This window comes from Chelonia mydas, chromosome 3, assembly GCF_015237465.2.
Source record: "Chelonia mydas isolate rCheMyd1 chromosome 3, rCheMyd1.pri.v2, whole genome shotgun sequence".
NCBI classification, from domain to species: Eukaryota; Metazoa; Chordata; order Testudines; family Cheloniidae; genus Chelonia; species Chelonia mydas.
The window spans coordinates 141,753,464-141,777,907 of NC_057851.1; the positions used below are offsets into that span (position 1 = coordinate 141,753,464).

At 41.2% G+C, this 24,444-nt stretch overlaps 1 protein-coding gene across 1 annotated transcript in view; it reads left to right on the top strand.

Annotated features, from left to right (window-relative positions):
• BIRC6 (baculoviral IAP repeat containing 6) overlaps positions 1-24,444 on the top strand; it is a 322,387-nt gene that overhangs the window by 37,087 nt on the left and 260,856 nt on the right. Inside the window, 5 exon segments of the mRNA XM_037895446.2 lie at positions 178-1,572; positions 7,888-8,037; positions 10,274-10,499; positions 19,159-19,319; positions 21,723-21,854. Of these exon segments, the coding sequence (XP_037751374.1) occupies positions 178-1,572; positions 7,888-8,037; positions 10,274-10,499; positions 19,159-19,319; positions 21,723-21,854 (2,064 nt within the window).

Consider the following 24,444-nt stretch of genomic DNA (forward strand, 5'->3'; position numbering starts at 1 on the left):
AATGTCACATTTTTGTATCCTCTGTATTTGAAGGTACATAGAGAAATGACTAAATGGTTAGTTAATAGAATTAGTCTATAATGTATATTTATTTGGTTTAGGTTATGGTGAATATCTATATCTAGATCTCTCTATATAGCTATATAGATATCTACTAATGCATTGTTTGTTCTAAAGGGCATACATCACAAAAAGAAACCATGGAGGTGAGCCTTGATGTAACAGCCCTGAGCATTCTTCAGCAGCCTGAGAAACTTCAGTGGGAAATCGTTGCAAATGTGCTTGAAGACACAGTTAAGGATCTAGAAGAACTTGGGGCAAATCCCTGTCTAGCTAACTGTAAGAGTGAAAAGATGAAGGAAAAGCATCTGGAACAACACAACATTCCCTTTCCTTGTTTATTAGCTGGGGGTTTATTAACATACAAATCACCTGCTACCTCCCCCGTTAGTAGTAACTCTCAGAGATCACTGGATGGTTTAAGCAGGACTCGAGGTGAGAGTGTATCAGAGCAGGGATCAACTGACAACGAATCCTGCACTAATTCAGAACTGAATTCCCCTCTGGTAAGGAGGACTTTACCAATATTGCTTCTTTACAGCATTAAGGAGTCTGATGAAAAAGCAGGAAAAATCTTTTCACAGATGAACAATATTATGAGTAAAAGTTTACATGATGATGGTTTTACAGTTCCACAGATCATTGAGATGGAGCTGGACAGTCAGGAACAGTTGCTGTTGCAGGATCCACCTGTGACTTACATTCAACAATTCGCAGATGCAGCAGCCAATCTAACTTCTCCAGACTCTGATAAGTGGAACTCTATGGTTCCAAAGCCTGGGACATTGGTTCAGTGCCTGCGACTGCCTAAGTTTGCAGAGGAGGAGAACCTTTGTGTAGATTCAATCACTCCTTGTGCAGATGGAGTTCATTTGTTAGTAGGACTACGGACATGCCCTGTTGAATCCCTGAGTGCAATAAATCAAGTAGAGGCCTTGAATAATTTAAATAAATTAAATTCGGCACTATGTAACAGAAGGAAGAGTGAACTAGAGTCGAGTCTTGCTGTTGTGAATGGCACAAATATCAGTGTGATCCAGCACGAGTCACCAGCAGATGTACAAACTCCTTTAATAATTCAGCCTGAGCAGAGAAATGTTAGTGGTGGATATCTAGTGCTTTACAAAATGAACTATGCCACTAGAATAGTGACTCTAGAGGAGGAACCAATAAAAATCCAGCATATCAAAGACCCACAGGACACAATTACCTCACTAATTTTGCTCCCACCAGATATACTGGATAATCGAGACGATGAGTGTGAGGAGCCTGTAGAAGAAATACATTTAACTCCTAAGAATGGTAATGGGAGAGAGAAAAAATCTGAGATCTCTACTCTTGGGCACCTGGTAATAACTACTCAGGGAGGATTTGTAAAAATTTTAGATCTTTCGAACTTTGAAATTCTGGCCAAAGTGGAGCCACCTAAAAAGGAGGGCAATGAGGAACCAGATATGTTTGTCTCTGTGATATACTGCTCGGGCACAGACAGACTGTGTGCTTGCACCAAAGGTAAGATACTTTTTTCAAAAAGTGATAAATGCTATAATAAAATGACAAATGTTAAATGTGGTAGAATGTTGACTGTGTTTCAGAACTACAAAAGTGGTCTTGAGGGTCATATATTGAGGATGTTCTCAAGTTCACCCCTGGTTCTAGCACTATTCCACATTTAAAGTTTAGGTGATATCTCTAAAACTGGAATGTACTTTTTAGGTGCACGCAGTGTATTGATAATTCTGTTCTCCTAGTCTTCTGCATTTTCCCTGTACTCCAAGATTTATTAAAACACAGCAGGCCATAGATCTCTTCAGCCAGCTATTTTAGGACTCTTTGGGTGCAAGGTATCTGAGTCTGTTGATTTAAAAATGTTTATCCCTTGCAGGCATTGTTTAACATCCTCCTCAGTTGCTAATGTACTAGAAAGTAATACACATCCTTATGTAATAAAAGGATATCATGCATCTTTCCAAACACGGAACATAAATAATTATTGACAACTCCTGCTTTTTCTTCATCATTAACAATAATTTTACCACCTCCATCTAGGCTTATACAATTGCTAGACTTTCTTTTGTTGCTAATATCCATATTTTCCTTAGCCCTGCTAACCATGGATTTCCCCCAATGTCTTTAGCTTCCCATATCAATTTTCTGTATTTCATAACTTCTAATTTATTTTGATTTGCTATCAGTTTCCCTTTTTTTCCATTGTTTTGTTATTTCTAATTGCTGCTTTCACTTTGCCACTGAATCAGGGTTGGCTTTTAGGCAAAGTTATCCTCTTTCTTGATTGTGGAATCATAGCTTTTTGACCATCTATGCTTTAAGTACTCTATTTTATTTACATTTTTCTCTCTCCATTTTTTTTCTTGGTAGATTTTTCTCATAACTTTCCTAAGCTTTGTGAAATGAGTCCTTTTGAAGCTTCATTAAGACTGAATTCATTTAACATTTACAAATAGTTCTTAATTTCGTCTCAAAACGTTTTATAAAGGGAAAAAATGCATTTTGTGAATAAGGCCTTGATGGCTTCCTGTTCATAAGCACGTCTGGCAATGATCTTGATATCATGAAAGCTAAAAGGGATTGGTTTTGGTCAATTTGTGGATGGGCGTTTCAAGAAAATCAGTCATTCTGAGGAGAAAGTATTTCGTTTCAGTCTCTGAATTGGCACTAAATCTGTGCCTCTGCATGATATCAGCATATATTTTGCTGATATTGGTGCTGTCTTTTTGAAGGATATAACAGAAGTGTTGTGGTTAAAGATTCCATGCCAGTTTTTTAAGAGTTAGGGTTATTAACCACAATATTCCGGCCAGATTGTAAGTCTGGATAATCACTTTTTTTTTTTTTTTACAGTTTTTTTAAACTTTATTTTGTCATTCTTAATATACATGAGTTTACCATACCAGTATTAAGGAATCTTATTCATAATCTGTATTTATTACCTTTAAAAATACCCACTTGTGTTTGGTCAACTTCTTGTCCATGTATTCTGTTCAAATTCCAGAAATAGCAACCATTACAAAATGTACCTGATCCAGATGTGTAAAGTCTGACACATTTTTCATTGAAAGAATTTCTCATACTCTACTCCTTTATGCCATTAATATTGGGAGAGCTGTCCTTTTCCAAAAATGAGCTGTTGCACATCTGGCTGCTAATAGTAATTGTGTTATATGTCATTTTCCTGAGTCAGTAACCTCCTTTGGACTGTAAACTAACAGAATCACTGAGTTCTTTGGGTCGGTCACCTAACTTTAGTTATCTGAAAAATTCTGTTTTCCTTCAAAACAGATCATTCCCAGTATATATGCAGAGAGGTCCCTGTTCCTCTACATACTCTCCAGTGCTTGACTCCCCTTTTTATATTTTCCTTAAGTGGAGAGAGATCCGACTGATTAAAGTTATTGATGAGGTTTTTGGCTTTTCTTCATATATTTTTCCTGTTGTTCCAAAGTGGTGAGAGTCTTATTGCCTAAATTTATTAGTAACAATTCATTATACCATGAGGAGAGTAGGCCCTTTCAGGTGGCCTTTGCCATAATTAGTGTTTCTGTCCTCATTAAGGGTCTTGCAAAAGATTTGATGAAATGGTTTACTTGCAAGGAAGTCACAACTAAGAATTGAGTTATTTGGTGTTAGTTTATATAATTTTGTCATTGTGGATCGAAGTGTGTTGTTGTTTTTATTTTTTTTTAATTTCCACTCCCATACGTTACATATTTTGGATTAGATAGCCCTGGTTGAATTTCTGGATTGTTTCTGATGCATGTGAGTGGTAAGGGAAGTGGGGGGGTCTTGTGTTTGTATCAAATTCTGTATCTGAAGTGTTGTTTCCCTCTTGTGTTGGTCTAAATCTTTCAGGTAAAAAAAAAAATCAATGCATTAAATTGCTATTTAAGTTCTATTGTTCTCTGGGGTCACCATGATACCAGGTTGATGCTGATCTTAACTGAGCTATCCAATAATAATTGGTGCTTCCAGTCGCACTGGTACTATTTTTAATGTTTCTACTTGTAATATGTAGCTGAAAGGTAGCTTAGAAACCTTCTTCCTGGCACATCGAACAGATGACAAAGCTTGCAGATGCGCTCTCGACCAGGCTAGAAAGCAGGGAGGGTGGAGGAATCCATCTAAACCTGAAAATAAAGCTACTTACTTGATACAGAATGCATATGTGGAGGAAAATGATTGAAGTTTTTTTGTGGTAGAATGGATTTTGAAAATGTTGACTGTTTTGAAAACTGCTAACAGATTTAATACTATTAATCTAGATTGAGTAGAATGCATTAGTAGTCCATATAGAGTGTAAAATCCGTGATACTCTGTGGTTTCAGAAATGGTTTGTAATGATTTCCGTAACCATATATTAGTGTTGGATTGTTGGTAAATATTATTCTAATGTTTTATTGGAAATTTCATTTAATGTTTTTTTTTGTTTTTTGTTTTGTTTACTCCTTTTGTATGGAAAACTCAATTTTGACTTGGCCTAAGCTCAAAAATGAACATTTTTGGGGGGAAACTTGATCAAGATCAGTTCCCTGATTTTTTTTGAGTAATGAGGGAGGAAATTACAAGTTTCATATTCAAAAACCCAGAACCTTTCCTAAATACGGATAACTCATGAATTGCGAAACTTTCAAACTCCCAGGTGGCAAGCTGTCGAAATTGTCAGGTCAACTTGCCAAAAGCCAACAGAACAACTGGGTAAAAGCTAATTTTCTGTATTCCATTTCAAAACTGCTAGTAAGTACAGAAATAGTCTGTTAATTTGCATTCATAATTAGAATGTATGCATCCCATTGTAGTTACATGTGTGAGAAGTTAAGTGTTTGCATCTGTCTCCATTATTCTGTGCCTTGTGCTCAAGCCATATATCCTGCTTATGAACGAGATGTATTTTTATGATAGTGACCAAACAGAATCCTGCAAGCTTACAGTAAATTGAGGCCTGGTCTACACTGGAGGGATCCATCAAAGTTACACAACTTCAGCTACGTGAATAACGTAGCTGAAGTTAACGTACTTAGATCTACTCACCGAGGTGTCTTCACTGCAATGAGTCGACAGCTGACGCTCCCCTGTCGACTCCGCCTGTGCCTCTCGCTCCAGTGGAGTACTAGAGTCGACAGGAAAGCTCTTGGCGGTCGATTTATCGTGTCTCGACTAGACGCGATAAATCGACCCCCGCTGGATTGATCCGGCAGGTAGTGTAGACAAACCCTGAGAATCAACCTTTCTTAGTGGTGGCAAATAATATTAACTGTGTTAGTAATGAACAGTAGTGCAGTTAAATTCAGTAACTCGGTAACAAATTAAAGCATTCTTTTGGGTTTAGGTCTTAACTTCAGGGGCTTCTTGGATGTCATCCAATTTCACACCAGTGTTCACAGGAAGGCTGTGTTTCCCATTACACTCACATTGTTCAAACATTATACCAGGGCTTGAATTAATTGACAGAGTAGCGAAAGGAGCACAGAACTCATCATTGGGCAAGAGCCCAGAGTTTGTATGTTTGGGCTGGGGGACAAAGTCAATAATGGGGGAGTGAAGTGGCATTGAAAAGTGACTAGGAATGGTGTTAGGGGAGGGGAGCAAAGGTAGCTAAAGTTACGGAAATGAGCGAGTAAGCTGAGATCTGCAAGTTGGGATATAGGAACGCTGACTGGAAGAAGTTTGGAGCCATGCCAGATACTTAGAGCAGAGTAAATGTGGTACATGTATAAGAGACCAAATGGAAAGCTTGCAAAGTCAAGGTGCTGGTGAAGGGTTACAAAATCTAAATGCACATGTTGGACATGTGAAGGCTGGATATGAAACAGTGCATGAAGGCTATAATGTTGGAACCAGAAACTTCAATGGGGATACAGACTTGTCTGGCACTGAATTTGGTGATTGTGAACACATGGTTTTAGAAAAGAGAAAGCTCTCTCATAACTTAAACCAGTGGAGGAAACAAGTCCCAAAATCTTTCCTTTCTTAAGGATAAGAGATCACGAATAATCAATTGTAAGGTAATACCTGATGAATGCACTGTGTGATGGCACAGACTTCTTGTTGAACTTCAGAACACAGAGGTCTCGGAAGCATCTGAGCACCGGAGCGGCCTAAGTGGTGGAAACTTAAAGATGGGAATGAAAAAACCTTCAAACAAGGCATAATGTATAGACTTTCTGATAATATACAGGGATGTGTGAAGGACAACTGTTCAAAGGCCAAATTAACAATGATCCCTTAATTTGATTCTACAAGTTCTTACCAACCCCCTTGTTTTGAACCATTGGGAAGGGGCATCATCACATACTTCCTGTGTTATAAAAAGGCTTTCCTTTTCACCAATCGCATTAGCTAGGGGCATTGGGGAGCTGGAGATGACAAGAAACTTGCATATACAATTTTCCAGTTAAAGCGGTGCCCATGAAGTTTTCAGAACTTGGCCCCAAATGGAATAATGTTTTTCATTTGAATCGGTCTGTTCTTACCCTTTTCTGAACTATAAACCTCTGCATCTGGAAGAGACCTATTCAGGTTAGATGTGGTCTGGGCAGTGAAACTTTTGTTGTATGAGCTCTACTCTGGAACAAGTCAGGTGTACCTATAGGCCTGAACAAAAAGGATGAAAATGTCTAAGGACTTCATCCTGAAGCAGACATCCAGTATAGATCATTTCAGACCAAGCAGTTAAGCTTTGCCAAAATTCTAAGCAGCTGAAAACAGGATCTTACAGTGGGAAGTGTTAGGCAATCTCAATGGGTGGCACTCTTGCCTGCTGCCATAGATGAGAACATAGGTACTGGAACTAGTGGTACTGGGGGTACTGTTGCACCCCCTGGCTTGAAGTGGTTTCCATCATATACAGGGTTTACAGCTTGCTGAGAGCCATTGAACCACCCCCACTGTACAAATTGTTCCAGCGTCCCTGGATGAGAAATTTTTAGGCTGGTAGAGATGGATATTGGTGCAGTGTTCCATATGTGCCTGCTGGGGGAGCAGATAGAAGCAAGGTGTGTTGGGGTTGGGGGAAACTTTCTCCATGGCATGGGAGTAAGAAAGAAATTCCATCTCACATCTTAAATTCTGACTTAAGAGAACATAAAACTACAGGTAAGGAAGGTAACTTTATATTTTCCTAAGAAAGAACAGTGAGAAATACATGGTTCGCAAGAGCTACCCAAAAGTTCCAAATACCAGCAGCAAACCAATGGGAATTATGTTAACTTTTCTGGTACTTAGCAAAGAGACACTATAGCTGTTGGGCATTTAAGTTTATTAATAAAAGCTTAAAAATCTGCAGAAACTCATCTCTAGGTTCTTCTTGCCAAGGCAAGATTACTACACACCTAGAATTTAGTGGACAAGTGGATTTTTCCTGGATTATAGCTGTGACTATAAGAAGTTGAGGAAGTGGTATTTTATAGAGAATATATTGAGTTGTTTTGAATGGGTTTCCAGTTGAAATGTTGTAGTATCAATGTATTATGGCAAGATTGGAATTGTATGATACTTATGAAAAGGCTAATCTGAAGAGTTTTTGGCTTTTTTTCATGTGTACTGAGCTGTCTTTTTGGGTGTTGAAGGAACTTTTCTGGCTGATCTCTTTCCTTCATAACCATTAGCAGATGGAATGAACATTTGCATGGCTATGTTGCTTTACTTTTTCTGGTAAAGTTAAATATACAAAGAGCCTTCAGATGCTTCGCAACTACTGTATGTAATGACCAAATAATATACTCATTAACTAAAAGTGAGTTTGAGGAAATATATGCTTGTTTGACATAAACTTGTTTCAAACTATTTCTGTTAATGTCAACCACATTTTAGGTGGAGAGCTTCATTTCCTTCAAATTGGAGGAACCTGTGATGATGTAGATGAAGCTGATATACTTGTGGATGGATCCCTTTCTAAAGGGGTAGAGCAATCATCGGAAGGCATGAAGCCCTTATCTAATCCTTCTAGTCCAGGCATTACAGGTAAACCATTCACATTTAAACATAACAAAATATATTGTGGTGTGTTTTTTTTTTTTTTTTTTAAGCATGTCAAGTAGTCCTCAGTAGTCTAGTCTTGTTCATGGTTTCATAATGATGGCTGCAAAAATATCCTAACTCAGTATGCTTCCCAGTTAATTTTATCTTTGCTTGTTCTTTGAAGTGGGGTGGGGGATAAATGTGGAAGTGACAGTGTTTTATCACTGCCGAAGCTAAACTTTCTACACCCGTTAAATAAGCCTGTAAGCTCATTATGTCGAATTAATATCATCTATTCAACCTCTAACTGTTGTCATGGCAGGATTTATGATACAGATGCTATATAATACTTCAGTCTAACATAAACATAACATTTTAAACATAAAATTGGGTAGACAAATCATATATAGTAGCCTGAATACTGGAGTTGACTTGGTATTCTTCAGGTCCTAGAGTTTCTAGTGTATTTTAGAAGCCTTTTTGTGGTGTGAAAATATTTCAAATTATGAAATTTATTAGGCAAAAAAGAGAATGGAGATTATTTATTCTGTACAGATTCCAGTAATTCATTGATTAATCCTGGCTTTCTAGAATAAAGTTATGGTCATCTCTCTGGGAGTTTTTAAAAGCATTTTTAATTGTAAACTGAAGATGTTTTCATGTAGAATTATTGATCTGCTAAACAATGAATTCAATGTCATTTTTAGTCATTTTTTCAGAACAGACCTGGACTTTAACAAATGGCAGGTGCGTTCCCTCAACTAGGGTTATTAGTATAGCCTCTGCAAACTCTTCTGATTGTTTCCCTCTTCCTGTAAGTTTTTCTCCCAACTTTATTGGGATTTAACCTTGTTCCAAGCTGCAGCTTCATTCAGATATTGGGTTGCTAGCTGGAAAGGTTTTACTCCTTTCCCCAGACTGAAGGAAGCAGCTGGCTCTACCTCTCCAATATCCAGTTCAGTTGGCTTACTTCACTGTAGCTTAGCTTGAGTGAGCATCTGGACTGTGAAACACTGGAGATGCACAGTGATTTGATAAACTGCACAGCGTAACTAGACTGGTGATGTGATTAGATTAGCGTCTGAAATGAGCTAGCTTCAGCTGTAGGCCATATCTACATCTCTACTGCATTAGGAGCTTAAGCATCTGAATCTCACATATGTCAAACCATATACTCTGAACAGATCACTTAGCTTGAGTTTAAACCTCCACCTTAACTCAAACTAGAGGCTGTTGTGTGTGGATGGGAGTCCGGTTAGGGGCACCCCTCATTTTTCACTCTAAGCTAATACAGTGAAGCCTATAGTTTGTGGTCAGCTGTGTAAGTTGACAACTACCTGGATTTTTACCTTTTCATAGATCCTTATCAATTATTAAATGTTTAGCAGGTCAAATTACACTTGTGTATCTCACTGCCATAACTGGGGTTGACACAGGTGTAAATGATCGTTTTACTAAAACGATTTCTTATACACAAGAAGGAATAGAATTCTACTCTCCCCTATGTTGGCTCTGTAGTGCTAACAAGTTAAAATAATAACTTTCGTCACAAAACAAAGACTGAGTATACAGGAAGCAGATCTGTGATGTAAGTTGAAATCTCTGAATAATCACTTTTCAGAGTAGAGCCACCCTACACGCACGTTTGCATCTTAGGGAGCTTTTTAGAACTAGGGTAACCCTGCATCATCAGGTGATGTGTGATTTAGCCTTTTTTTATTCTGTGCTTGGTGAAATGGGTGTATTCAGTTTTTTCATGGAAGCTCACCTTGCTATGATTATCTATTGCTTGGTCTCATCAAGATTACACTACACAAACGAGTTCTACTTAACAGTAGCTTTAGATCATCGAGAGACTGCAGCTGGGGTATTTCATGTAGAGAACAGTGTTAAAATTATTATACTTCAGTGTCTTTAGATTATTACATAGCAATTCCACATCCATCACAACAGTTTTCTCTGAATGGAAAAATTTTTGTCACGAAGTGGGTCAATAGATATTAAAAATAAACGTTCTGAAGTGCAAAAATCAAAGTTTTTGAACAAGTTTGCTTTTAGGTATGCTGACTTCAAAACTAGCTGTTTTTTTTTTTCCATGCCTTTTTCAAAAAATCTTCATACAAACACCTTTCTAGTGTTAGAATAGCTTGGATAATTTTGAAATTTGGTCTAGGATGTTTTGGAGAGGAAAGTATATGTAGTAAACCTGTTGGTTTTTGTCCCCTTCAACAAATATTAGGAGTCGATCTTTTGGTGGACCAACCATTTTCCCTTGAAACATTGACATCCTTGGTGGAATTAACCCGTTTTGAGACTTTGACCCCACGATTTTCAGCCACTGTACCTCCATGCTGGGTGGAAGTCCAACAGGAGCAGCAGCAAAGGCGGCATCCTCAACATTTACATCAGCAACACCATGGAGATGCAGCTCAGCATACTCGGACTTGGAAGCTGCAGACAGATAGGTAAGTAGAGTAATAGTCCAAAAAGAGGGATGGGGGGGTGGGTGTGTGTGTGTGAGACTAATTTATGATGCAGTTGGTGTAGTAGTATAAGCTTGCTTCTAATTATTTTTTAAATAGTTGCAAAGACAAGTGTGTGAATTAAAAACAAACAAAAACTAAAATCTTAATATAACTCTTCATTCTTGATCTTTTGCATTGACCCCCCTGCTTGAGGTTTCCGTATTTGTCTCAGTGGACCTGGAAACTATTTGATTCGTTGGGGAAGAGTCAGGTGCCTCATCAACCTATTACAATGCTTTGTGGGAGTCATACGCATGTGGTTAAGAGTGATCTAGTTGATGTAGTGTACTTGCATTTTTCAGAAAGCTTTTGACAGGGTCCCTCACCAAAGGCTCTTAAGGAAACAGAGGGCTTGTCTACACTTAAAGTGCTTCAGCAGCACAGTGTCTTCAGTGAAGATGCTGCCTACTCCGATGGGAGTGCTTGTCCTGTTGGTGTAGACAATCCACCTCCCAGAGAGGCAGTCACTATGCGGTCGGGAGAATTTTCCTGTCTACTAGTGCTGTCTACACTGGGGGTTAGGTAGGTTTAACTGCGTTGCTCAAGGGTGTGGATTTTTTAAATCCTTGAGTGACATAGTCATACTGTAGTTATACTGACCTAATTTCCTAGTGTAGACTAGGCCTAAGTAGCCAGGGGTTAAGAGGGAAGGTCTTGGATCAGTAGCTGGTTGAAGATAGGAAACAAAGGGTAGGAATAAATGGTCAGTTTTCACAGTGGACAGAGGTGAACAGCATCAGGATCCTCTAAGGATCTGTACTGGGAGCTGTGCTGGTCAGCATATTCATTAATGACCCGGAAAAGGGGCTTGAACAGTGAAGCGGAAAAGTTTGAAGGTGGTACAAAACTATTTAAGATGGTTAAGTCCAAAGCTGACTGTGAGCAGTTGGAGGGATCTCACAAAACTAGGTGACTGGGCAAGAAAATGGCAGATGAAATTAAATGTTTGTTTATAAGTGCAAAGTAATCTACACGTAGGGAAAAATCCCAACTATGCATACAAAATGATGGGTCCTAAATTAGCTGTTACCACCTGAGAAAGAGTCAACATGAATAGTTCTCTGAAAACTTCTGCTACGTGCACAGCTGTGGTCAAAAAGGTGAAAGGTATGTGAGGAATTATTAGGAAAGGGATAGAAAATAAGACCGGAAAATATCATAATGCCACTATATAAATCCATGGTACTCCCACACCTTGAATACTGAGTCCAGTTCTGGTTGCCCCATCTCAAAAAGGATATAGTGGAACTGGAAAAGGTTCAGAGAAGAGCAACAAAGATGATCAAGGGTACAGAATAACTTCCATGTGAGGAGACACTAAAAAAATTAGGACTAGTCATCTTAAGAAAAGACTAGTAAGGGGAGATATGATATATATGTCGATGAAATCATGAATGTATGGAAAAATACAAAAACACATGGTCACCCAGTGAAATTAATAGGCAGCAGTCTTAATACAAACAAGAGGAAGTACTTTTTCTCACAGTGCACAAATAACCTGATAGACTCATTGGCATGGGATGTTGTGATGGACAAAAGTATAAGTGGGTTCAAAAAAGAATAGGATAAGTTCAATGGCTCTTAGCCAAGATGGCAGCCCCATGCTCTGAGCGACCCTAAACCTCTGACTACCAGAGCGGGAGTGGAAGACAGGGCTGGATCACTCCATAATTGCTCTGTTCTCTACACTCCTCTTGAAGTTCTAGCAAGGACCACAGCTGGAGACAGGTTACTGGGTAAACTAGACTCTGGTGTGACTCGGTAAGGCAGCTCTGATGTTCTTATATTCTCTAAATCGCATAGATTTTCCAAAATCTCATATCATGTAAATTTACTGGACCAACCAAATATTCTACATATGGCTTCTTGTTAGCTCATTGCTTGAAGAATGAAGTCTAGTTTCCCTGACTTCTCTACTCCAAGCTTTTCTCAAACTTAAATTTAGCTAGTTTAAATGGAGGGGAAAAAAAAAATTCTCCATGCATGCATAAGATATATGAAAAGTGCTGGGAGAAAACTTTGAACTGTTCATACATCTTGCCCAGTTCTGAATCAACTTGGGAAAATGACCTGCGAATTGCTGTGGACAGCTCAATGTGCAGCTATGGTGGGGAAAAAAAACAAAAAAGGTCATAGGAGGCACAAGGAATGGAATGCAGAATAATATGGAAAATATGTAGTCATATAAATAAATACAATATTACAGAATTAGAGGAGCATCAGAGAAGGATAATGAAAATGATTGTGGGCATGGGAAAAACTCATGTGAAGAGAAACTGAAAAGACTGGGATTTTTTACCTTAAAAAGATGATGAATAGAAAGGACATGTGTATATAAAAGAACAAATGGTATAGAGAAAATAGGTTGGGAGTTTGTTATACGAATGTCAATACACAAGAACAAGAGGGATGTTCAAAGAAATGGCAAGGTGGGAGTGTTGAAATTGATTACATGTTGAGTGAAAAGGTGTGTTTATTTTCCTTAATCAAACGGTGGAACTTACTGCTCCATTATGTCACTGAAGCCACCAATTTACCTAGTAATCAAAACCAGCAGACTGTGCACTTAAGAATATCCAGAGTTATGTATGACCTGTTGATGCAAACAAAGTTTTGGAAGAGATTTAATCCCCCCCCCCCCCCCCCCCCCCCCGAAAAAAACAAAACAAAACAAAACCCAAACAAAACAAAACCCCTCATGCTTCACGGTTTAAGCAAACCTCTCTGTAGGATTAGTATAAGACCTTCATGAAGGCAGATTTCACTTTTCTGTTGTGGGATTCTTAAACCTTCCTCTCAGGCATCTGCTACTAGCCACTGTCAGCTAGTTCAGTAGTTTTCAAACTTTTCTGGCAACCCAGTTGAAGAAAATTGTTGATGCCCGCCACCCAGCGGAGCTGGGGATGAGGGGTTTGGGGTGTGGGCTGTGGGGTGGGTCCGGGAATGAGGGGGTCAGGGCTCTGGGGTGGGGCTGGGGATGAGGGATTTGGGGTGCAGGAAGGGGCTCTGGGTTTGGGGGGGCTCAGGGCTGGGGCAGGGGATTGGGGTGCAAGGCTTACCTCTGGCAGCTCCCAGTCAGTGGCGGAGCTGGAGTGCAAAATCAGGCTTCCTGCCTGTTCTGGCACCGCAGACTGCGCTGCACCCCGGAAGTGGCCAGCAGCAGGTCCGGCTCCTAGGCAGAGGCATGCAAACATGGCTCTTGCCCACAGGCACCGCATGCTCCGGCGCCCCCCCTCCCCCCCCCCCGCGCGCTCCAATTGGCCAGTTTCCGACCAATGGGAGTGAGGAGTTGATGTTCAGGGCAGAGCCATGTGGCTGCCCTCACCCCCTGCCTACGAGCCAGACCTGCTGCTGGCCGCTACTGGGATGCAACGTGGCGTCGGAACGGGAAGGGACTAGCCTGCCTTAGCCGGGCAGTACCGCCAACAGGACTTTTAACAGCCCGGTTGATGGTGCTGACCAGAGCTGCGCGGCCCAGTCCCTTCCATTCCGCGGCCTAGTTCTGGGTCGTAAACCACTGAGCTAGATGAATCAGGGGGTCTGATTGAGTGTGACAATTCCAGTGCTCCTATGTAATACACTACTGTGCACAAGCTGGTTTACTGCTTACCTCTGTATCTGTGTCAGGTCAGTAACTTGAACCTCTGAGCTGGTCAGTCCTTAATACTTCAGCACACTGGCCCTTTTAGAATGGATTGGCCTCATCCACGATATATAATGTTTTGAATGATTAATAGTTATATGTCCATGTCATAGCAACATCTTCTTCATTTATATAGGGCCAGAAGTGTGTTAGGTGCTATATAAGACGGAGGACTGAGATCCTTCGTCTAAGCTTAGACTAAATATTCAGTAGTTCTTCAGGAACCATGGTGTCCTGGGCAAACTTTCATCATGAGGAATTATATTTTGCATACTTACATCCCCGTTCTATTTTTCAGTTGTAGAGAATTTTTCACTGTGCGTCCTTAAACAAATCTAAACCAAAATAATCTTTCTTCCCCCTTCTTTTCCCCAAATCCTGAAACAAAATCAGTTGTGCAGTATTTCTGATGCTGAATAGCTGCCATATTCAGTCCCAGAAATGGCATTTCTGTGTGTTCAGTTTGTAAAGAACTTTAGGATCCTTCATGAGCGTATTAACTACCTGTGTGCTAAAGCTGAGTTTGGAATGCTGTTTTAAAGACTCCAGTCTTCCTTTGCTCATAACTTCCTCAATTCTTCTTGGCCTAACATTTTCCATGGTTAGTCTTTTAGCCTTAGTGGTAGCACCATTATAATGATAACCACTCACTTGCTTGCCAATCCTGTGGTGTCTAGTCGTCTTCCCCGCTCCCCCCCATCAGGTTGTAATTTTGTTCAGTTTGTTGTAGAGAGATTGTGGACTGCTTTCTGAAACTGTGTAAGTAATCCTAAATTCCATAGCAGTCAAGAAGATCTTGGAAGGCTGGCTTAGTTTGCTGTAGCAGGAAAGGTCTAGATTTTTTTTACCTATCTGACATCCTGGAGTGTCTCTTAATAGGCTTCAAAAAAATTCTTTGCTATCTTACTGTGTAGATTTGCTTTAGGAACTTCTTTGCTTCTCTGAAAGAAAACAGGTTCTTTTTTCATCCCCAGATAATTTTCCAAGAGAGCTTCTTTGTTTGTTCTTGGTTTAAACACTGTTAATGAGAAGAAAAAGGAGACTGTACTGAAAGTTAGATACTTATGGTAGAATTAAAAGAAAAGATAAAAATGCTTTGAGGTCAGCTGAAAAAGTTTCTTCAAGGAGATGTTTTTTCCTATTTTTTTTACTATAACAAGGAGCGAACATAAACTAATTTTATTATTTAGATCCTTTTTCTTTGTCTGTCACAAGTTACTGCTCATTTGACAGCCAATGGGAATATGGGTGCTTTACAAAAAAAAATTTTTTTTTCCTTCTTCATGGAAAATGCTGCACAAAAGACTTCCACCCATGCGAGGAACAGAGCTAATGGTCAAATAGACAACAAGCAATGAACCTTAACTACTGGTTATGTATTCCTAGGTTCTGCAGTTTAATGGTGCATTACCACTGCCCGAAAGAGATCTGACCCTGAAGTTTAATACTTCAAAAATTTAATAAAAAGATATGTTAGAAAATAGTTATATTAGCGCTTAATAAATTGTGAAGAAATTGTGCAGAAGACAGTGATACATAGTATAGTGTAAAAACCTTAGTTCTAAATAATATATTTATAAATGTCCCTTACACATGGACTGAAAACAGTTAGGAAGTGCAGTTCTTCTTCAAGTGATGATCCTTATTGTATTCCACTGAGAGGTTATGCACATGCACCTAGAGCTGGAGCTTTTAAAAGTAGTAGTGTCCATTGATTCACGCATGCGCCCCTGTACTGCCTCATGATTTTGACTGAGGTGATAAAGGGCAGGCAGGCGGACCGACCGCGCCCTCAGTTCCTTCTCACTGTCGCCTGGTCAGAGTTGGAGCTTCTGCTGTTCTCTCATCCCTCTTGACGCACTTTCCAAATGTAGTGAGAGCGCCTGATTTATTCTTGTACATAGTTAGCATTTTATTGTTGTTAGTTTTCTTAGGATTTAAGGACTTTGGGGTGCCGCTTTGGCAGTTTTCTTGCCAACCACCCTTCTCTCCCCCTTGCACCCATGCCTGGGGACTGGATTATGCCAAAGATGTTGGGGTTCAAGATCTTAGCCTTAGAAATACCTCATGGAGGTCACCATGAGGACACAGTTGGATCCAGGCTGGGGAACTCCCCCTGCCCCCAGACATTGCCCTGAGTAATCCAAGAGTGCACCTCTTGCCATGGAGCTCAAGTCTGGTTACGCCAGTACCAGCGCTACGGACCCTGTGCTGGGCCCTAGCCATGAGACAAGGAAGCATGTCAGGTGGGCAAACTATGGCCTGGGGGCCACATCTGGCCCTCCAGATATTTTAATTTGGCCCTCGAACTTCCGTCAGGGAGCAGGATCTGGGGCTTGCCCCGCTCTGGCACTCCAACTGGGAAGCAGGGTTGGCAGCTTGCCCTCCTCTGTGCTGCTCCTATGTGTAGGGCAGCTAAGGGGCTCTGCACATTGCCCCTTCCCCAAGTGCTGCCCCTATAACTCCCATTGTCTGGGAACCGCAGCCAATGGAAGCTGCGGGGGCGGTGCCTGCGAACAGGCCACGCCACCACGTAGGAGCCAGAGGGGTACATGCCACTGCTTCTGGGAGCTGCTTGTGGTAAGTGCTGCCTGGAGCCTGCACCCCTGAACCTGCCCCCCCGCCCTAGCCCTGATTCCCCTCCCACCCGCCAAACTACTCGGTCCCAACCCAAAGACCCTCCTGCACCCCTAACCCCTCATCCCCAACCCCCTGCCCCGTCCCGGAGTCCCCTCATGCACCCTGAAAGCCTAATTTCTGGCCCTACCCCAGAGCCTGCATCCCCAGCTGGAGCTCTCATCCTCTCCTGCACCCCAACCCCCAATTTTGTGAGCATTCATGGCCCGCCATACAATTTCCATACCCAGATGTGGCCCTCAGGCCAAAAAGTTGGCCCACCCCTGAAGTATGTGCATAAGCATGGCAGTAAGTCTTCCTCAAGGACCAAGAAAGACACTGCATTGGCCATAAGTTCCAGCCATGGAGAAGTGATGTTCCAAAGCCCACAAGCATGACAAAATGTTGCACTGCACACTGAATCTGCTGGCCCAGCTCCTGAGCGGCATGCCCCTTCTGCACCGGTTCTGCCAAAGTCCTGTTAATCATTGGTTCTGAGGCAGCTTCCAGTTCTGTCGATGTACTGTGCGCCGTTGACTCTGGAGAGGCACGAATCTTCCCCCGAGTCTCCTGAACTGGCAAACCGCCCTTTCACCATGTTCCATAAGGACAAAGTTTCCCTGCATTTACATCCTAGATTTCTTCTGAAAGTGGCTTCCTGCTTTCACCTCAACCACCCCATACATTTATCTGCCTTCTTTCCAAAGCCGCACGCTTCAGAGGAGGAATGATGTTTTCAACTCCCTCAGTGTCCTAGCCTTTTATCTGCAGAGGAAGAGGCTGTTCCGGAAGCCTCTGAGGCTATTTGTTGCCATAGTGGAAAAAATTAAGGTGCAGGCCATCCCCACTCAGAGTTTCAAAGTGGGTTTTTGGGTGCATTATGCTTTATCAGGGTTGTCTCCACCCTGTGGGATATGGGCCCACACCACGACAGTGCAAGCATTAACTACGACTGCGCTTCACAGTGTGTCTCTTATGGACATATGTAAGTCAGCCATGTGGAGTTCGGTACACATCTTCTCTTCCTATTATGCACTGGTGCATGACTCTGCAACGGATGCCTTGTTCTGTATAGTGGTTCTCTGTTCCATGGTGCCATCTTTCTTGTACCCTCCTCCTCAGTAGGTGCTGCTTGTTAATCACCCTCGGTGGAATACAATAGGGACCATCATTCGAAGAAGTGGAGGCTCTTCGAGATGTGTGGTCCCTATCTGTATTCCGGTCCCACCCTCCTTTCCTTTCTGCTGCGGATCTGGTAGATTTGTGGTGGAGAAGGAACTGAGAGTGCAGTTAGTCTGCCCTGCCCTTTATTGCCTCAGTCAAAACCATAAGACGGTGGCTGGGTACATGCGCGGACCAACGGACACTACTACTTTTAAAAGCTCTGGCTCCGGGCACATGGAGCATGTGCATAACCCCTCAGTAGAATACAGATAGGAACCATTCATCTTGAAGAACCTCCAGTTATAGGTAAGTAACCTCCTCTTACTTTTAAAAATGTGTGTAATGTAACACTTGGAAACATGATTAATTTTATGTTAATTGCTTTTTCTTCAATTTGAGCTACTTTTGCAAACCGTAGTGTGTCAAACTATGAAACTTTAATCATTTGAGGGGTACTTATTGTCTCAAGTTTACACTTTCAGTATAAAACAAAGTTGGCCTCAAAAGGAAAAATATGACTCATTAAAAGAAAGCTGCACCCATTATGCTCAGTGCAGGCTTCTGAGTGTGCACCTGGTAAGAAGCACTTCTCATCCTGTATAAATTGTCAAATGTATTTCAAAATTTTGAATTGAAATTAGTATTTTGAGCCTCCTGCAGGTGGCCATGATACTGTTGAAAAGTGACAATGTTTGACACCATCAGTGAAGAATGCCAACCAGATCCTATCATGCTTTGGTACCGTTTAACCATTGGAAGACAATTGATGTTTAAGAAAGTATTTTCATTGTTTTAAATACTGACTTAAGCCTCAAAAGAAATTTTAAGTTTTATGGAGGCAGTATTGTAATGCAGGTAGTAGGTGGTTCTGTGCTTTTTTGCCGTTACTTATTGCCAAACACATTGATTCAGCATCTTATCAGTTGGCTTTCAGTGTTTTCTACATAAAATGGACATGGTTAACTGCAGTTTAAAATACTTTATTTTTGCTTCAGAGATTCATGTGGATATTGAGGGACTATGAAGAAAGCTTAGACTAACTAATGTAAAACTACATCTTTTCTCACTACACTAGAGAAGTATATGCAGAAAATAAACTGGATGCTGCTGCTTGTTTGGCTGTAGTGAACTTGTAGACATGGTGTTACAAAATACCTAATATTTTTTCCCCAACAGCAACAGCTGGGATGAACATGTCTTTGAACTGGTTTTGCCAAAAGCCTGTATGGTTGGACACGTGGATTTCAAATTTGTTTTGAACTCAAACATAACAAACATTCCACAGCTTCAAGTGACTTTACTGAAAAATAAAGCTCCAGGGCTAGGAAAAGTCAATGGTAAGAAAGGAGATCCTCTTCTTTTCTCAGATTTGTTACTTTTTAGGCCTGGTATTTTTACTGATTTAATTAGCGATGAAGTAAAGATTTGTAGATATCTCAACTTTACATTTACTTAGTAATATCTTGCATTTTAACTTTCTTTGCACAAATGAACATTTATTAAAATGAGAGAAACATTAAAATAGTCAAAGATAAGCACAGATTTTAAAACCTCAATGTTCTATAAAGAAGTATAGCTAAAGCAACAACAGTTTGAGCTGAACTTACATGTTGTCCTACTACTAGAATCTGAAGATGCATTCAAAGAAAGTTGCAGTGTCAGACATAAATGACAGAGCTTCTGAGGTGTATAACAAATTTTTATTTTCTAAATCAAAGGATTTAAAAAAAAAAAAGATAGGTAATTCTTCCAAGTCATATTTAGAAATTCAATTTGCAGGTGTCCATGACTATAGAGCAGAGGTGGGCAAACTACAGCCTGTAGGCCACATCTGGGACCCTCCTGCCCGGCCCCTGAGCTCCTGGCCCGGGAGGCTAGCCCCCCCCAGTCCCTCCTCAGCTGTTCCCCCTCTCCTGCAGCTCACTGTGCCACTGGCAGTGCAATGCTCTGGGCGGCAGCGCAGCTGCAGAGCCGCAGCCTGACCCGGTGCTCTGTGCTGCGCGGTGGCGTGGCTGCCTGTCCTGGTGCTCTGGGCAGTGCGGCTGTAGCGCCGCCAGCCACTGCTGCTCCAGGCAGTGCAGTAAGGGAGCAAGGAGCAGGGCAGGGTTGGATAGAGGGCAGGGGAGTTCAGGGAGGTGCTCAGAAGGTGGAGGTGTGGCTAAGGGGCGGGGTGGTCAGAGGGCGGGGAACGGGGGGTTGAATGGGGGCAGACAGGAAGCAGAGGGGGGGTAGTCAGAGGCAGGGGGTTCTGGAGGTCAGGGGACAGGGAGCGGGGGGGTGGATGGGGCAGGGGTTCCAAGGGCGCAGTCAGGAATGAGAAGAGGGGTTGGATGGGGCGGTGGGGGGCAGTCAGGAGACGGGGAGCAGGGGGTTGGAGGGGGCAGGAGTCCTATGGGGGCCGTTGGGGAAGGGGGGTTGGATGGAGTGGGAGTCCTGGGGGGAGCTGTCAGGGGGTGGGGGCTGGGCCTCTGTACAATTTCGGAAACCCGGTGTGGCCCTCAGGCCAAAAAGTTTGCCTGCCCCTGCTATAGGGCATCTGAGTGCCCTTATGAGAAAAAAAAATCTAAAAACTAGAATTCCATTGAAATAAAGGTTGCATGACTGTGAATTTAAGAGAAAACAAACAAATTTAGAGTCATTCTCAGAAAAATCCCACTCCTTATGCCATAGTTTTCAATAATGGTATAAAGAAGTACTGCTGAGTCTTTTATTTTATTTTTCAGAATAGCACATAAAAGCTGCTGTGTATCCAAGGGAACAGTATTTGAGTAGCAGTGTCTCAGAGGGGAACATATATTCTCTAAGAGTACAATATGACTAAGAATTTCAACATACAGCTTAACTGTGGACACAGGACAGAGGGAAACAAATGCTCCCACATTTGACCTGTGTTCTTTAAGACTCAATATGAAGTATTAGTCATAAGATACTGAAGCATGCTTGGTGACCACATCCAGAGATGGGGAAAATTCCCCACTCTTTGCTGGTCTGGCTGAAAATGAAGCTACTCTTTGACCTTAAAATTCAGCCTCATTTATCCCAGCAAGTTTAGGTCTTATTACTTGTGGGCCATCTTCTGTGGCTTTTTTTTTTTTTTTTTTTAAATTTGTTATACAAAGAGTAAAACTGGAGAGCTAAATAGGGTTTAACTAGAGCTGGGCAAATAACTCAATGTTACAATAAAGTTTATTTAAATAAATTGAATTAGATTCAGTTGTGTTACTCTTTTGTGCTAGTATTCTATGTGTGTTGTTTTTTTAAACTGGTGAGAAGCTCATGCTACAGAATATTTGCAGCAATAAAAATTTGAGTTTATGAAATAGAATATCTGCAATGGAAACCATTTTTTAAGAGTTATACTTAGGGAACAGAAACAATACCTATATGTCCAATCAGACTAACAAACGCAGCTCTGATTTTCAATATCAAAAACAAATAATTGCTTGAGAGCAATGTATTATTGGTAGAAATTATTTTTCAAAAATAACACTCACACTGATAAACTGCTCACAAACAAATTGAGGACAAAGGCTAACTTCATTTAATAAATTGAGTTCTATTCTAATTTTAGTATGAAGGAGTTTGTCAGCAGCTTTAGGATTTTTTAGTAGAGGTGATGGTTTCAGTGAATTTTGAGCAAAAACTTAAATAATAAATCTGCTATGGAAGTTAACGTTTCTGGTTTTCATTAATACTACACAATGTTTACCAAACATTGCTAACATTTTTTTATTTTCCAGAAGCAGCAGTAGATAGACAGATCACCTTTCCTTTATCTCCAGCTCATAGTATTGAAATGGAAAGAAATGGAAAACCAACACTGGTTGAGTTGAATGAAGAAATGCAGAACATGGATGTAGAGGAATCACAATGTGAGTTTAATATGGTTATTTCCCTATGGAGAAACTATTATATGAAAAATCTTCAGAGATCACATTGGAACTTCTATGTAAATATTTTCAAGTAATTAAAATAAAAAAAAAAAGCACATTCTTTACGTTTATGCTGGTCAACCCTGTTCAGTACATTTGGCAGTTGTTCCTTTCAGTGGAGACTATACTTTGCTGTTGAAAGCAAAAATTAACTGGTGGGGACTTGGATTTTTGGTATTGTTAAATCAAGGTTTTATTTTAATTTAGAAATGAAGCTATAGGTCATTTTAGCAGCTGTCAAGCTGGTCTGTCATGTCTTCCACTGCAACATGGTTTTAAGTGTTGCTTGAGTTAGCTAGTTTTCAAGGAAACTGACTTTTTTTTCACTGCATATCTAATTTTCCTTAGTTTTAGCATCAATGCCTTCAAAACTTAAAATATCCAGTTCAAAATTCCTAGCTAGTCACAGGTTTCAGAGTGGTAGCTGTGTTAGTCTGTATCAGCAGAAAGAACGAGGAGTACTTGTGGCACCTTAGAGACTAACAAATTTATTTGAGCATAAGCTTTCATGGGCTAAAGCCCACTTCATCAGATGTATGCAGTGGAAAATACAGTAGGAAGATATATATGTATCTCCTCGTTCTTTTAACTAGCACACTAACTTTACAGCCTTATCAAACTCACTCAGTCCTTTCCTCATCTAGCTCATTACAGCAGCTTTCCCCTCAAAACTTGTGAGAGAAAGTGTCTAGAAGGGTATCAGATTATATCTGTGTAGGAGTGACTAGTGCCTAAAAGTAAGTGTTGCGGCTGAATAAGTATCAAAACCCCCAAACTTCTGTCACTTACTCCTTCAAGCTAAGGCTTACTTTCCTTCTTTCTTTGCTTCATTTGGTGACCAGGTTTTCAAAGAGAAAACCAGGATACTATTGCAAGGTGTGTTTGAGATAAGGGGAAAGTTTTGGAGAGGAAAGTTTGGGTGGTGGGGAGGAGGCACGCACAGAGGTGAGCAGATGAGAATTTCAGCACATGAAAGGAGAGAAAAAGATTCCGAAGTTTGTCCTATTCTCTTCTTATCCAACTACCCTCCCCTCTTACCCTTTTCCTGCTGCCCCCTCCTTTTGAAAATTGAGGTTTGTTTATTAAATCAGGATGGGAAAAAATATTTACCTCTGTACTTGTGTCCTTGCTATTTATCCCAGCCTGTCATTCTATTTTCTGTGTTAATTCTGATGCCCCACTTCAATTTTTCAATCACCTCTCATTCATTGATGGATAGAAAGTTGGCTAGATTGTCGGGCTCAACGGGTAGCGATCAAAGGCTCCATGTCTAGTTGGCAGCTGGTATCAAGTGGAGTGCCCCAAGGGTCGGTCCTCAGGCCGGTTTTGTTCAATATCTTCATAAATGATCTGGAGGATGGTGTGGATTGCACCCTCAGCAAGTTTGCAGATGACACTAAACTGGGAGGAGAGGTAGATACGCTGGAGGGTAGGGATAGGATACAGAGGGACCTAGACAAATTAGAGCATTGGGACAAAAGAAATCTGATGAGGTTCAACAAGGACAAGTGCAGAGTCCTGCACTTAGGAAGGAAGAATCCCATGCACCGCTACAGACTAGGGACCGAATGGTTAGGCAGCAGTTCTGCAGAAAAGGACCTAGGGGTTACAGTGGACAAGAAGCTGGATATGAGTCAACAGTGTGCCCTTGTTGCCAAGAAGGCCAATGGCATTTTGGGGTGTATATGTAGGGGCATTGCCAGCAGATCGAGGGACGTGATCATTCCCCTCTATTCGACATTGGTGAGGTCTCATCTGGAGTACTGTGTCCAGTTTTGGGCCCCACACTACAAGAAGGATGTGGAAAAATTGGAAAGAGTCCAGCGGAGGGCAACAAAAATGATTAGGGGACTGGAACACATGACTTATGAGGAGAGGCTGAGGGAACTGGGATTGTTTAGTCTGCGGAAGAGAAGAATGAGGGGGATTTGATAGCTGCTTTCAACTACGTGAAAGGGGGCTCCAAAGAGGATGACTCTAGACTGTTCTCAGTGGTAGCTGATGACAGAACAAGGAGTAATGGTCTCAAGTTGCAGTGGGGGAGGTTTAGGTTGGATATTAGGAAAAACTTTTTCACTAGGAGCATGGTGAAACACTGGACTGTGTTACCTAGGGAGGTGGTGGAATCTCCTTCCTTAGATATTTTTAAGGTCAGGCTTGACAAAGCCCTGGCTGGGATGATTTAGTTGGGGATTGGCCCTGCTTTGAGCAGGGGGTTGGACTAGATGACCTCCTGAGGTCCCTTCCAACCCTGATATTCTGTGATTCTGTGAATCATTCCTTATTTCTTGCTGTCTTCCGCCTGTTTTCAGTTTCTAACTTTCTGTGATTTCCTTGCCCTTTTTGTGTTCCTCTTTTTGTTCTCTACATAATCATGCCTCCTTTTTCCTTCCTATCGCCACTCGTTTGTTTACAAATATGCTAATGGTTACTGCCAATCACTTATCCTCATTTAGCAACCCATACCATCAGCTGCCTCGCTTTCTTCTCCCACTGCCATTTATTGGAAGCCTGATGTGCTCTCCTCCTT